This window comes from Antedon mediterranea, chromosome 11 (assembly GCF_964355755.1).
Source record: "Antedon mediterranea chromosome 11, ecAntMedi1.1, whole genome shotgun sequence".
NCBI classification, from domain to species: Eukaryota; Metazoa; Echinodermata; class Crinoidea; order Comatulida; family Antedonidae; genus Antedon; species Antedon mediterranea.
This window is the reverse complement of record NC_092680.1, coordinates 5,485,077-5,499,499: the sequence shown is the minus strand read 5'-3', so window position 1 is coordinate 5,499,499 and position 14,423 is coordinate 5,485,077. Positions and strand designations below refer to the sequence as shown.

At 33.7% G+C, this 14,423-nt stretch overlaps 2 protein-coding genes across 2 annotated transcripts in view; one reads left to right on the top strand and one right to left on the bottom strand.

The window, feature by feature from the left end:
- Window positions 1-484: 484 nt before the first annotated feature.
- LOC140062225 (pregnancy zone protein-like) lies at window positions 485-13,927 on the bottom strand. The gene is made up of 30 exons (XM_072108330.1): window positions 13,709-13,927; window positions 13,374-13,429; window positions 12,777-12,963; window positions 12,457-12,541; window positions 11,957-12,062; window positions 11,683-11,815; window positions 11,480-11,589; window positions 10,742-10,918; window positions 10,279-10,509; window positions 10,029-10,164; window positions 9,468-9,640; window positions 8,906-9,055; window positions 8,278-8,454; window positions 7,936-7,999; window positions 7,465-7,669; window positions 6,556-6,790; window positions 6,086-6,227; window positions 5,787-5,911; window positions 5,365-5,506; window positions 4,861-5,037; window positions 4,473-4,554; window positions 4,088-4,247; window positions 3,812-3,886; window positions 3,537-3,711; window positions 3,218-3,426; window positions 2,569-2,790; window positions 2,307-2,431; window positions 1,684-1,876; window positions 1,152-1,254; window positions 485-713 (listed from the first exon to the last, which is right to left on the bottom strand). The coding sequence occupies exons 1-30, from the start codon at window positions 13,860-13,862 to the stop codon at window positions 676-678; spliced, it is 4,347 nt and encodes a 1,448-aa protein (XP_071964431.1). The 5' UTR covers window positions 13,863-13,927; the 3' UTR covers window positions 485-675.
- LOC140062226 (coiled-coil domain-containing protein 122-like) overlaps window positions 6,417-14,423 on the top strand; it is a 33,093-nt gene continuing 25,086 nt past the window's right edge. Inside the window, exon 1 of the mRNA XM_072108336.1 lies at window positions 6,417-6,470. The gene's annotated coding sequence lies outside the window, so the exon portion shown is untranslated. The remainder of the gene's footprint in view (window positions 6,471-14,423) is intronic.

Here is a 14,423-nt window from a genome sequence, read left to right as displayed (position 1 = left end):
GAATTAATAAATGAATGAAAAGTGTTACAATACAATGAGAATATAAGTGTAAGATACACTATACTATTGGATCGATCACCTCCATTGTTATTAGATATTTTTAATGACGTAATAGGCATCACATCTTGGTATATTTATTCAAAATTCACATAAAAAGTACATACATGGCAGCACATGGCTGAATTGCATATGTATCACACAATTAACAAGGCCAACCGCCATAAGTCGCGTGCTAAAACGCATAGTGATACCGGACCGACAGACAGACAGACAGACCGACAGAGAGACCGACCGACCGACATAGTGAACTATTGAGTCGCGTCCACGCGACCAAAAAAAACCATAGACACAATCAACAAAATATAAATACGAATAAGTTAGGCTGCAGTTACGTAAAAAAAATACAAGCAAAAATAAATAAGTTAAATTTTGTTCAAAAGTTCAACCATAAAAAGAACTGGACTAGTTTAGAAACGTTTTGTTTTATAACTATCATTTTCCACTTTACGATTATGTCGAAGGGTTACAATTAACAATATTAAAGAAAAGAGGAAGATAGTAGTCTCATCAAAGATTAACTGTAAATTTAATCATAGAAAACTTTATTGAACAATTATTTTGTTTTTAACTAATCTACTGGTTAGTAGCATCTTTCATATACTGGTGGTAAAGTGACTACCGACAAAACTTGTAGGATTTAACAGACTTCAATTCTGTAAAAAGACAAAGTAAACAAAATACCCTTAAATGTATATACAATATCATCACGATCTTCTTCTTTTTCTCCTCATTCTTCTCAACATCAAATTCAGCATCTTTCTTATTTTTATATTTCCGCCTACTATGGTAGTAAGTAAGCAGGATAAGTTGCTAGTTTTTAAGATGTAATCTCCGCACAACTCACACACATTAAAACAGAATATGAAACATATAAATAAATTAAATCGTATGGAAGGAGAATATTTATGTTTTTAAAATATGTTTTTTTAAATAGATTAGTCACCTTAAAACAAAGAAAACAATTGGCGATAATAAAAAATAAAAAAATAGAGAGAATAACAAGAATGTATGACATGGATCAACAATATACATTTTTGTTGAATGTATATAAATATTTGTTTTAATACAATATTGTTACAATGGTGTCCTACCTGCTTCATAATAGTCATACACGGTTACTATTCCAGGCTTAGAATTCTTTACTTTTAATTCTTGTACCACATCAAATTCAAAACTTATTGGTTCAGAGGTAAACTGAAATTGAAACGAATATTAATTTTATTTCTTCTACATAACTGAGTAGGCTTACAAAAAAATTATTTCATATATCGGCAATTTGTATGCCTATAAAGCGTGATTCCCACTAGAACGCAACGCAAAGTGTATGTATGTATTGCGTAATCAGAAGTGGGAACCTATGACGCAATAGGGCTGCAAACATCGCAGGTTTGATTTCACGCAGGCGGGGCAAATTATTAGAAGGGCATTTGCTTACGTTGCGTAGATTGCGTAACGTTGCGTCACTAGTGGGAACCAAGCTTTAGGAGGAATAATAATAACTAATATTCTATAATACAGAAGATGTATAAAAAGTGTATGTGCGTTATTAAGTAATATATGGCATAGAAAACACACAACATTTAAAACAATATACAGTATATTAATTATATTTGAATGACTTACCTCATCAAAATAAAACTCGAGCATGTTACCATTAGCTTCATATCTCTTGAATCCAAGTGTTTTAATAAGCACTGCTTCCTGACTTATCGATAGTGTGTCCTGACTTTTGAGTGAATCTTTATCCACATAATATCCAGAAACAAGCTTAACCTCTACAATAGACATACTGGATACTTGGTCTTCACCAGTGTACCTGTCGAATTGAAATTAGTATACGAGAACAATTTACTTTCAAGATATGAAGTGGTTTCAAGTGGTTTAAATAGAAATTGTAGCTTTGTTTTCTTTTATTTATCATTAGTTTATGTATTTTGTTTTCTTTTCGTATTCGTAATGTTATATCTTGGGGTGGGTCAAATTTATTTTATTGTGTATTGTGTGGAATTAAATTGAACTGAATATCAACAATTAGAAAATATGATAATTTTATAGATAATTATTATCTTTTTGTGTGTCCAAATCTACTTTTAGGTTATGCTACAGTAGTATTTGCTGTTTGTGGCGTATCCAGGTGTACCAACCATATAATCATTGCTTTATCTGCATCCTGAGACGCAGCGAATAATTTTTCTTATCCAGTGTATGTTATTGGCGTTACTGTTTTGTTATAAATTATAACTTACGATACGGTAATTCGGACAGTCTGTTTTTGGCATCCCAGCTTTTCATCTGGGATTGATTCGACACTGATACTGAATGGTTCTACTTCCACTTCTGGTTTTTCATAAATGTTGTAGAGTGTTTGAACCTAGGATATATATGTATATACTATATGATTCTAGAAACTTTCTAGGTGACTTATTTTCACTTTTCATTTTACTTCTAGAATGTTCAGAGTTTCTCTATTTTCGTTTGTTCTTTTATAATATACATTCAGTCTTATACCTGTATAAGAGCACACCCAGTCCCGGAAGCCTCTATATCAACCGTTGTTGGCGCTTTTTCTATATCCATTCTCTGAAGTAACAGGCGATTAGAGGAGTCTAATTCAAATGTTTCGGTTTCACCTCCAGCCGACGAGGTCGCTGTGATACTCATCTGGGTCGTTTCCCCTGTGTAAAGTGCCTCGGAAAAATATGACAGTCCTTTTAACGCAATCACTGTGTCCTGTTAGATTAAATATATTGTAAAAGAAAGTTATTGAGTTAGTTTTTAGCAATGGTACGACATAATTAAGTAACAATATGTGGAGCACTGTGGTGCAGTGGTTAGTGCATTGGACTTAATTAATAGGTTGCCGGTGGTTCAAGCCCCGGCCCGGGCACTGCGGTGTTGGGTCCTTGAGCAAGATTCTTTATCTACATTGTTCCTCCCCACCCAGGTGATAGAAATGGGTACCGGTATGTAAGTAATGGGAAGGTAAATCATACTCGTTTGTGCGGGAGGAGTGGCGTACCTCCCACAAACCTACACAATTAGTGGAGTCTGGCCCAAACGCTAAAGAAATGGAGATGGGCACCACGGCCGTAAGCATTAGCTTAGGTTTCAACCTTACCTTTTACCTAAGTAACAATAAAGTGATGACTGTACAAACCTGGGTAGACGAATATCCACCATTGGCATTTTGTTGTTTAATAAGCCATTTAGAGATCTTTAATGCTTCTATTTGGTCGGCGCCAACTTCTAAATCAAGCGCTAGAAGAGCGTAAGCAGTCATTTCTACCTCCGCTGAAGATGCTCGGCAGTAATAACATGTGTTCTTAGGTCTTAGACCTTCTGGACGTTCCCAGTGTTTCAATCCATCTGTTAAAATAATGTAAATGTTTAACTATTATATTTATTTTGAAATTGACAAAGCAATAATTGTAGAGATTATTTATTTAGGCCTAAAGGATAATTATATTGAATCTTACTTTCTTCAATTGCAAGTTCATTTAATTGGCTAAGCACTTCGTGATAACGGACGTTCTTAGAGAGTTTGAATGCGTACGCCAGCAATGCAACCGAATAAGGGTCATTCCGAATACCCGAATCAACGTCATCCCATCGATTGACAAGACATTTACTGGCCAGATCAATACCTCTGTTCTGAGAAATAAGAATGAAAGAAAATATAGAAAATTACCTATTTGAATGCTTTGGATTATGTTCTTTTATAAATTATTTAGACAATAAACCTAATATTTACCAACTTCCGGCCAACAGCTTCAGTCATTGTTATCAAAGTATATGCGGTCAACGTTATTTCATCTGAAACACCACCCTATCGAAAAATGAGAAAAAGTGAGTATTATACTGAATATCATTCGCCCTAACTAGGCCTAGATATTGAAGTCGATGTCATTACATTGAGGACGAAATGAATGTCCTATGCTTAAAGCTGTTTAAAAGTTCTACCAAATATTCTGAACAACTTTGCTTTATGCATTCGTTTGTGTAAGACGTCAAATAGGCCTAGGCATACCTTCATAGCCTTGTTAAATAGAGTTCCTCTTGACATGATGCAGCCTGTTTTCTTGTTTTGTTGATTTATTAACCACGAAAGACTCTCTCTCATTAGGTTGCTATCTATTTCAATGAATTCATCAGATTCTGCAAACGTTCTTAATACGAACACTGTTAACCTATAGATATAATGATTATTGTTATTTTTAAAGAAAAATCCAAATGAAGAAACATTGATAACTCAACATTTTTATCTACTTACTCTACCTCATTTTTAAAAATATTTGTTTGCATGTATGCAATAATTGTGGTTATAGAAGAACACATTTACATATTTTTGTTTATTTTTTTTGTATACATCTTTATGTAACTTAAAGGTGTCAATGAGCTCTCCAACAACTTACCAGGTACTACCGTCGTAGTCGGATTGGCCAAAAGCACTATATGATCCATCTCGTCTGCGATAATTCAGCTCTCGTTGATAGCCTAAAATTAAATTATTTTAAAATTGTTTTCTGTCTACCACTCTCATTTCAATTCAATAAAATACACCTTTAAATTAAAGAAGCATATCTTATAAATAGACCACATTGCTCAACAAAGTTATGCAGATTTCACATACTTTATCCTGGTTTTCGGAGGCCTGGAAAATCGTGACATTGTATTAAGGTTGTGGCTTAGCATGATGTTTCAGCTGGCTGCAGAATAATTGTATTTGAATCGAGTAGTTGTAAATGTCATTTAATAACAAAACAAAAACACAATAGGGTTAATTTGAAACCATTAACTCACCTGCTCTTATGTTGTTAACTATCGTTTGTTTTAGCCGAGCCTCGATTTGACCTGTATTTATAAGATATTTTAAGACGTACACGTTTGGCGCCATTTTTACAATATTCTGTTCTCCACAACCAGTTGGTAACCGGATTAGATGATTCATGTTGTTGAGAGCTGGTCCCATTATATCTCCTACAAACAATATATGTATCACGCAAACGTATTAGCATTTTCAAATCGAATACATTATAATGAATTTATGTGTAGCCTACACCAACGTTTTACATTATATTGAAAAGAACATAGGCGGATATTACGTAGAATGAGTATATACTAAATTGTGGGCATTGTAATCAATGAGATTGGGTGCATGTAAGTATCATGGATATTATATCGATTTTAGGGTTCAATATGGGGTGACCTTCAGAAGAAGTCCGATTTTCATTCCTGATGATGAGATAATGATAGCAATCCTTCTAATGCAATTTCCTTTTGTTACAAACACGAACATAGGCCTACCAATTAATTGTAATGTCACTCTGTCCGATCCAGGTACAATGTTTTCAGGGAAGTTTACTTTATAGCTTGCTTTTTCTTTCTTTTCATTGCTGCTTAAACATATAATTGATGACTGCGTTTCATCCCTTTCTATTCCTTCAGGCTAACAAAAAATACGCACAAAGTTTTAATTTCTAAATAAGTTTGAATTCAATGTGTTTCAATATTAGTGGTTTGCGCAGTTAGTGGAATACGCAGTTAGTGGTAAGCGCAGTTAATGGTATGCGCAGTTGGTGTATGCGCAGTTAGTGGTAAGCACGCTTTATGGTATGGGCAGCTGGGTATGTGCTGTTATACGCCGATTCTAGCATGTACCGATAGTCGTGTGCAGATTGTCAAAATATACGCAATTGTTTGTAGGCCTATGTTTAGTTTTCGTTTACCTCAACAAGCAAATCACGCTGTACTCCATCGGTCAAGCCAATGTATTGTTTGTCTGGGCGATCAGGTTCACCGTCACACATTCTACGACCAAGTGCTTTACTGAAACCCTTGGTTACAGCAGAAACTACATTTTAATGAAAATATTATATATTAAATTGTTTAAATAAATTTATATAATACTGTAAATTAATTACAATTAGTTTAATATTTCACTACAATGATTTAAACCATTTCATAGTATAATATTGATTTCATGTTTTGCGCAATTTTTTTGGTGTAGTATACAAAAGAAAATTACCTGTAATGGGAACATTTCCAAGTGTATGTGGTACTATTCTGTACTGAACAGTCTTTGACCCACCTCCACAAACGCACACTTTACGTGTAAAGTCATTACCCAATGTTGTAAAGTTACTACTTTCCTTGAGCTCAAGTTTGACCTAAAAAAATAAAATGCCATTAACAAAATCAGTCAAACACTTGTAAACAACGCTTTGAACAACATTATACACGAGTATAATGTTGTTCAAAAGATTTCACAAAAACAAGGCGGAAAAATAGTTTTTTTTAAAGAACATTGCATGCAAATCATTTTTGTTAAAGAGCTAAAATTATGCTTAACTTTTCATTACAGATATTTGCCAGACAGGTTCCAAGAGCATACTAAAGTACTCCATCACTTAGTAAGTTAGTATTTTGTTGTAATTACACTGATATACACAGGAATTGATTTAAAAAGTAAGATACATATTATGTATCATATCTTACCATAAGACATTGGTCAGCAAGGTAGTTAAACACCGTTACTTTCAATGGAACACTTTCATTGCGAATTACCGAGTAAGGAAGCGTTAAAGAAACGAAAAACGGTTTAAATGCACGTAATGTTGTAGTTTCTCCAATACCAATGTCGCTGTTGGGTGATATACAGAATCCGTTTGCTTTCCAATCGGTGATCGTATCAGGAACTTTCAGATCAAACTTAGCCGTTCCATCTTCTTCGCTATAGATCAAAATAAGATAGTCAGCAAATTGTATCCACCAGGTGCGGATCCAGAATTTCTGAAATGGTGTGCGCTAATAGTAATCATTAAAATGTGCGCTTTCTTACTTATTATTATAGCTTTCAAAAATTAAATTGTATTTAATCAATTAATCAATCAAAGGAACATTTATTTCTCTTATAAGTTCATAATAATAAATTAACAATAATAAGAGAAAACAATTGCAACGCTTGTGTGAGACTACTGCCCATAAAACTAAAAAAGAAAACAGGACAACACGGGAACTGGAAACAGACAACAACTGTAATGAAGACTTTTAGTTTAGGATTACCGAAAATTATAAATTTAGAAACTATACTATAAGTGAAATGATGATTACATATAACAGGGCGTCGATCTGTTTTGAATGTTTAATGTGGGAAGGATTGGGCGCGTACGGAGCTAATGTAGCAGACGTCAACATCGAAATAGTATTACTTGTAAATGCAAGTGGGGAATAACCTGTAACTTGCAGTCTACAAGGCTGAATAGCGCACATGTGTGAAAAACACATATCACAACTTTCTTCTCCCCTATGGGTCCATTCTTGTCGAGTGCTGCCACCAAACGGCTCCCGTTCGTCTGCCTATAATTTATTACTATTTATTATGTTAGTACGCGTTTGTATCCCTACCGTGTTCTTTTAATTTGCCACAAGAGCGTTTCTGGAAAATATGTTCTTATTTTAACAGGAGGTTCTTCCTTTGTTTCGGCAACGAATAGGTATGATATATCTTCTTCGTCTTCTGCTATTTCGTCATCTGCTATTTCTTCGTAAATCATTTCATCAACTATTTTGTGATTATACGATAGCATATCACCACTCCCGACTTGGTATTCTGTAGAACGCCAATCGAACATGACATAAATTATTGTTTTAATTATAATTACAGCATTATTATTACAATAAATAAAGTGATTAGCCGATACGAAAGGGTCCAATTTAGAAATCCTGGTAGACATTCAACATCACCACATGATATTACCATCTACCTCTACCCATTCTCATTTTTAATATTGCTAGATACACCACTTCTGGTTCCAGTCTTTGAATTAATAAACAAGTGTTAAAAACTCCTAGACTATTACACTCATCTCATCATACCTGTGATTTCATAGCATGGTCTTGTTTCTACATCTAAACTTGTCGTAAACGCAACGCCAGCATTCTGAAAAATGTATAAATCATCAATCAAAGTAATCATAAATAAAATATGTATTGTTGTACATTCGACTGTAAGTTTGTTTGTTTATTTAATTTGTAGCCTTCTTCAAGCTACTCATAAATATCCGATAATTATGCAACAGCCAAAATTGATAAGGGTCGACTAGTTTAAAGTCACATACCCTACGGTACTTTACTAATTACGGTGACTATTTTCTCTCTTTATTGCCTCATTTTGCTTTCTCTAGTTAACACTCTAGTTTAATTATTTGTTATACATACCATAAAAACAGTTGCACTGTCCATGTGTTTCGTTTTGACGTACGTATTTGAATAACGTCGCTCTTTTTTTGGAGGAGGAATGTCATGTTGTTGTTCATTTTCAAACAAGCTTCGCCTACATTTATTCAAAGGGTAGTTGAAAACACCAAATGAATATGGTGTTAAAGAGGTAAACACCTGTGTGGAATAAAACAAAATAAGGCTAGCGACAGTTTAAACATGATAATTCCAAACTCCAATTTGCATTTGGCAATTTCTGTTGATTTGAAGTGTGTAAAGTGTGTGCCTTTAGTTAACCAGATACAATTGTTTTATATAATACCATCGAAGAATGAAACACTCTTCCCTAATGATAAAAAAAAATATAACCTGCGTGTAATTGAACTTGCAAGGCATTAACAAAAATGCTCGATACAAAAGTTGGGCAAAAAAGATAATTACTCAAACATTCAACATTTTATTTGCACACTGGGCCTAAAGTCTGCTTCATGAAAGTGATACAAATCATCAGGTACTAGGCTCTGATAATACAATATAGTAGGGTCAGCACACATATGCTTTAATAAAGGCATGGAATTATGGTTTCTGGTTATGGTACAAAATAAATAAAAAATAGAATATCACCTACCCTATCGTCGGTAAGTTGGTTAGTTGTTCCAAGGAGTTGGACACTTTTATCTACAATTCCAACAGCACACAGTGAATTGGCTGCTGCCTGAACCAGAAGTGTTGTCTTGTCTCCAGGCCTTGTCATATCTTCTTCAAATTCCAATATGACCTATTAGAGTAATTGATTTTTTAAATTGTTGGTACGAATTCAAAATGTATTTAGATAGACCTAGTGACTTTCAGTAATTATGTAGCACTATGATTAATAGCCACATCGTATTTTTGTAATAATCTTGCTTAGTATATATTGCATTAATACCTTTACTTTAAGATTCCATAACTTAAATTGGTGAAAACAATTACAAATAATGTTTCTTCCACTCTCATAGGTCACGTATTGTTAAACCGTCTCCCGTGTAAGTCAAATATCAGGTTGCCAAAATGACGACTCAAAAAACGCCAGATCGAATATAAATGTACAGCCTAATTTTGTATTTACTATTTTAAGCCCGAGTCCCTTTAAGTTAAAAATTCTGGTCAAGTCGATTTTAGCCCAACTAACACAAGTGACGATAGTTTACCTCATTAGGTAAGCCTCTGACAATTTTAAGTTCAATTGAATCCGCAACAATTTCTCCATCTTCACGAGCGTAGTGAATTAGAAGTTTGGCATCCGGTGACATTTTGGAGGTAATATCAATAGATAACTTAAACGAGAATTGACATGTTGGTGGCAATGGTTCCAATCCTACAACTAAAAAAAGAAAACATCACCATAATACGTTTGTGCTCTACACTTGTAACTGGTTTTATGAGCAAAATTAGCAGAAAAACATTTAGAATAAACACAACAAATGTTGTTTAATTTATAATTACCAATAGTTTCACAAGTTAAATAAATCTACAATATAATAATAAGCAAGAAAATCATTAAAATTGACATATTCGTCAAACTTTTTAAAATAATGTCTGAAATAGAAGAGGAATCGGAAGGATATAGCATCTAGAAAGTGTGCAGATTGAAGCGAAACACCATAAACAATCAAACTGAGGCCTAAATTATCATTTTAGAAAGTACAAAATAATAATAATATGTTGAAAATATTCAAAATAATGAAATGAGTAACACAACCTAGGCTTACCTAATTCATCTTCTGATCCCGTAATATAATAGTCTGAATACTCTGACCATGGCGTTTCTCGTTTCTCTTCACGAGAACAAGAAGGCGTCTCTACCGCCAGACTGCCAAACTTTGCTACAGCAGATCTAGCTATGACCTAATATATTTAATAAACATAGATTATGTCCAGTTCCATAGTTTCATAGAAAGAGATATGATCACTCCTTGTCACACGATGTTAAACAAACTATAGTACACTTATTACACTTACCATATAGTGTAAATTTATTGTCTTACTATCCCCGGTCGGAATGGTGTAATCAACATCAAAAGTATAAACACCTCCGAAGTTGATTTCATTTGGCACTGGCTTGATGTTCAAAAAACTTCCACTAGGCGAATAGAAGGCAGAAATTGTCTTTTTATTAGATGGATTGTTTCTAATTCTGTAATAACCATAGAACTCGTCATACGTTTGTGTTTGATATCCTTCCGCGGTTACCTACAAGTATAACATTAGTACTTCTTTAAAAAGGGGTTATGTGTAGTAAATAAATTATGTATATTTAATCAAGTGGTCATACCAAGATGACACGTCTTCTGTCTAACAAGCCTATACGAGAAACTGCTATTTTGCAAGCAGCGTAACAGGCATTATATAATTAATAGAAATTATATATAATCTTATATTGAATAACACGTTGTTTAATATCAGCGAATAATGTTAAATTTACCGTAATAAGCAGAGAAGCAATAGCCGTATCAATAGGCGCGTCAAATCTAAACGTTACAACTCCTTTATTCGAGAAGCTGTTGAATATATGGATTACGTCAGATTCGCGTTTTTCCTGTATATGTATTGTTGTATTAATACCATTAGCTGGACTCCCATCCACATTCTTTATAAAGACCTGTGAAATCAAACAAAATATTTTCAAGATCAAACTTGAAAAAACAAATGAAAGTCGACTGGTAACGATCATAATCAACTGGATTCCACTTAACCAAGTTGATTTGAAAACGGTTTTAATATTTTTTTTAAAGTAGAAACCATTTTAAATAGATAGGGCCTATGTGAAACATCCAATACATAAATATTTTTTAAACATAAATTGATCCAATTCATGTGTTGAAGTTCCCATTCTAAAGTACGCATGCGCAACGCAAGTACCGTAGTCTTAATTTGAAGCTTTTGATGATTCACCACCTGATGATAATGATAGGCCTATGTGTGTATGTATACAGCGATAATGTTCATACTTTGATTGGAATCCTTGAACTGTATTTCCACCATTTTTTATTTTAGGTCATAATAGGTACAACGAATATTAAACATTTTTTAACCTTCTAAGTAACAATAGCTTGGATGTTCAACACATCAAATTTAACCAAGTTTCCTGAACAGCCTTTAATGTAACTTAAATATAATGGGCCTCATGGAGCGTTAACAATTCTTCTCAATTGTCTTTTACCTTTCCATTGTATTCAATGCCGGGCTTGTAATAGCTTAGACCTGTTATCTCTATTTGTACTGCCGTCGTTTTAACAGTTGTTGACAGCGATGAGCTGGTCAAAGTGATGTCTGAAAATGTTAATGTATCAATAATTTAACATACGATTTTTAACAACAGAAACGTTCCAATATTACAGAGTAATACAAAATGTTATTACGTACCGGTTCCAGCTTCAGTAAAGTTTACATTGGCAGATAATTGTTGGCTTTCATAATAATAGTAATAATTAGTTCTGTCCCATTTAAGTTCTTCTGAAGTCAATTCAAATTCACCACATCCATCTGAACCAGTATCCTAAAAGACATTTCGTACTGAAACTGAGAGGAAACTGTACATAGACCGACAGAGGGAGCGCTAATTAATGGTTTAGTCTATATTGACGATACAAATAACTCGAGCTTCGTGCATAGTCTCTTAACACATGAGTTCACTTACTTTAGCATATTTGACTACAGTAGTTTCTGGGTTGCAATCGTCATAGGAATGTCTAAAACATATGGTAACATTTACAGATCCTCTGACTGGTTGTCCGTATGTATATCTATAATAAGTAATAATGATTTAATTGATAATTATACCAAATTCTTGAAAAATAGTTACGTAATAATATGGCATTCTTGGTTTTGTATTGTTTTGTTTTATATATTTAGGGAAATTGACAAGGATAACCATAAGCGAATTCATTCACTATCTTTTTAAAGGTGGCAATCCCGGTCAAAAGACAAACATATAGGCCTACACAAGATTTATAATTTCTCATTAGAAAATATCCTGACATTTGACAGGACTTGGACCCAGAACCCTTGGATTGGTAGCTAAGCATCATAACCTATGTGATACATTATGTAGAAATATTGATTAAAAAGTATAAAAAGTGTATTATACTACTTTTGTTTTAATGATTATTCCAAAGAATATACTGTGCTTATACTTACATTCCGCAAACTTTTACTTTAAAAGTTTCATCACGGACGTAAATAGATGAGGGTGTATCAATCAGAATTTCAAACTTTGGTAAAACTGAAAAAAAAACATTCTTTTATAAATTATATGGAACAACAAAGACACAAATGTTTGTTATTTATAACGATGCCCTCCAATATATGTAGAATATGGCCTCTTTAATTGCTTTGACACGACTAATAAGCGCAAGCTTTTTTGGCTTAGCTTGGTCTTTGTCATTAGGATGGATGGAAGCGGCAGATTAATTTGATAATGTCTACTTTAGACGTATGTTTCCAACTAATGGACCTACCGTATTCCTCTACAACGAATGTTTGTGTGACTGTCTTGTCGGCAATCATTGCTTTTATTGTCCACGTCCCTAGTATTGGTTCATCAGACAATAGCATCTGTAGATCAACAAGACCCTCGTCTGCTTTCACATCTACCCACTGCCTAACTCGAATGTCGTTCGGAGCTTCAATCCAGATGCTTGGTATCTTCAATGCAAAAAAATGCAATCAAACATCTAACTGAATTGTTGGTATCTGATAAAAAGTAACTAACTATGGCCCGACAATTTAGATGTAGGTTTATGATGTTGTAGAAGATTTGGGTGTTTTTATAACCTTGTCGGTTCCTAACACTTTTCGTAAACATACTTCTAATCGTCAAATGTTTTCTAAAGAAAAGTCAAAATAGACCCTCTCCTTTTGGACACATCTTATTGGACAAAGTGGAAACTTGATTGAGATTCGACTGTATACCCTTAAAACCCCTATTCTACTTATTTAATTTAAACCCTGACCTCGTCTTGAAAATAATAGGTATACCGCTTCACAATTAAATTGCATAGACAACAGTTGCATCAACCACTCGTGCAATGATATCACATTTATTTTATACTTACATTGTTCTTCACAACCTTTAATGACGGTGATTTGATGGACAACATTCGAAATTTAACTGAAAATGACGAGAAACATGTAACACTTCAGTATTTCTATTTTTTTTCTTTACAAATGGTGATATCAATACGGTCATCATCAGACGATAGATAAAGCATTTTCATTCTTACTCAATTATAAATATTTTACATATTTACTTTAACAACACAATAACCATGGGATTACCATGTCCTTAATGTGTGTTGAATAATGTGTTTGTTTTCGGAAAGGATTACTAGTAGGACCCTATGTACAGTAACATTTGAAATTATCAATCTTGTTACATTTAGCATGTTACCTTCTTGTCCAGCGCTGTATTTTGGTTTGTCAGTCTGTATGTATGTTTCCACTTGTTCATTTTGAATGCGCATTTTCATCTGCCGTTCAATCTCTGCGTCAGCAGTCGTTATACGTGCACTCAATGTCACCGACAAACTGTACTCTGTTGACATTTCAGGAACCTACATTGTTTTAGTTAATAAGTAGCATTATCATAATATTTATTGATCAAATAAACTAAATAAAAAAATATTTAGCCCGGCTTTTAGCTTAATGAGTAGCCTCAAGAGCATGGATATATACGAGTACTGCTTGGAGGAGGTGGCCATTGGTACACACAGGGTTGATTAATTCCTTTATAACATCACACCTCACCACTAAATCAACATGTCGTTAGTGTTGGTAATGAAGCCTACACAATTTTAATATCCGTTTAAAACATAAAAAAGCTATAAAGAATAAGAATATATTTCCTTTTACCTTAACTTCGAAACAATCGCTTCCGCCTTCATTGAATGTTTGTGAATGATACATGGAAAATCTAGGATTCCAACTGTACGTGTTCTCTACTCTGATTTCAACCTTTGTTGGTTTTTTAAGATATCCAACGCATATAATTTCTATACTGTCTGATATCCATAGTTGCGATGTTGTTATAAGATATTCTCTAAAAATCAGAAAACACCAATATCTATAATGTATAGGCCTGGTAAGTATGTTTATTTAATTTAATT

Excerpts from the sequence above, each read along its gene's own strand:
- LOC140062225 (XM_072108330.1), bottom strand. The coding sequence starts at position 13,862 with ATGTCAACAGAGTACAGTTTGTCGGTGACATTGAGTGCACGTATAACG. Across the intron at positions 13,430-13,708 it reads ATACAGCGCTGGACAAGAAG|TTAAATTTCGAATGTTGTCC; the intron begins GTAACATGCTAA and ends CGTCATTTTCAG. Across the intron at positions 10,165-10,278 it reads CAATAAATTTACACTATATG|GTCATAGCTAGATCTGCTGT; the intron begins GTAAGTGTAATA and ends TAAATATATTAG.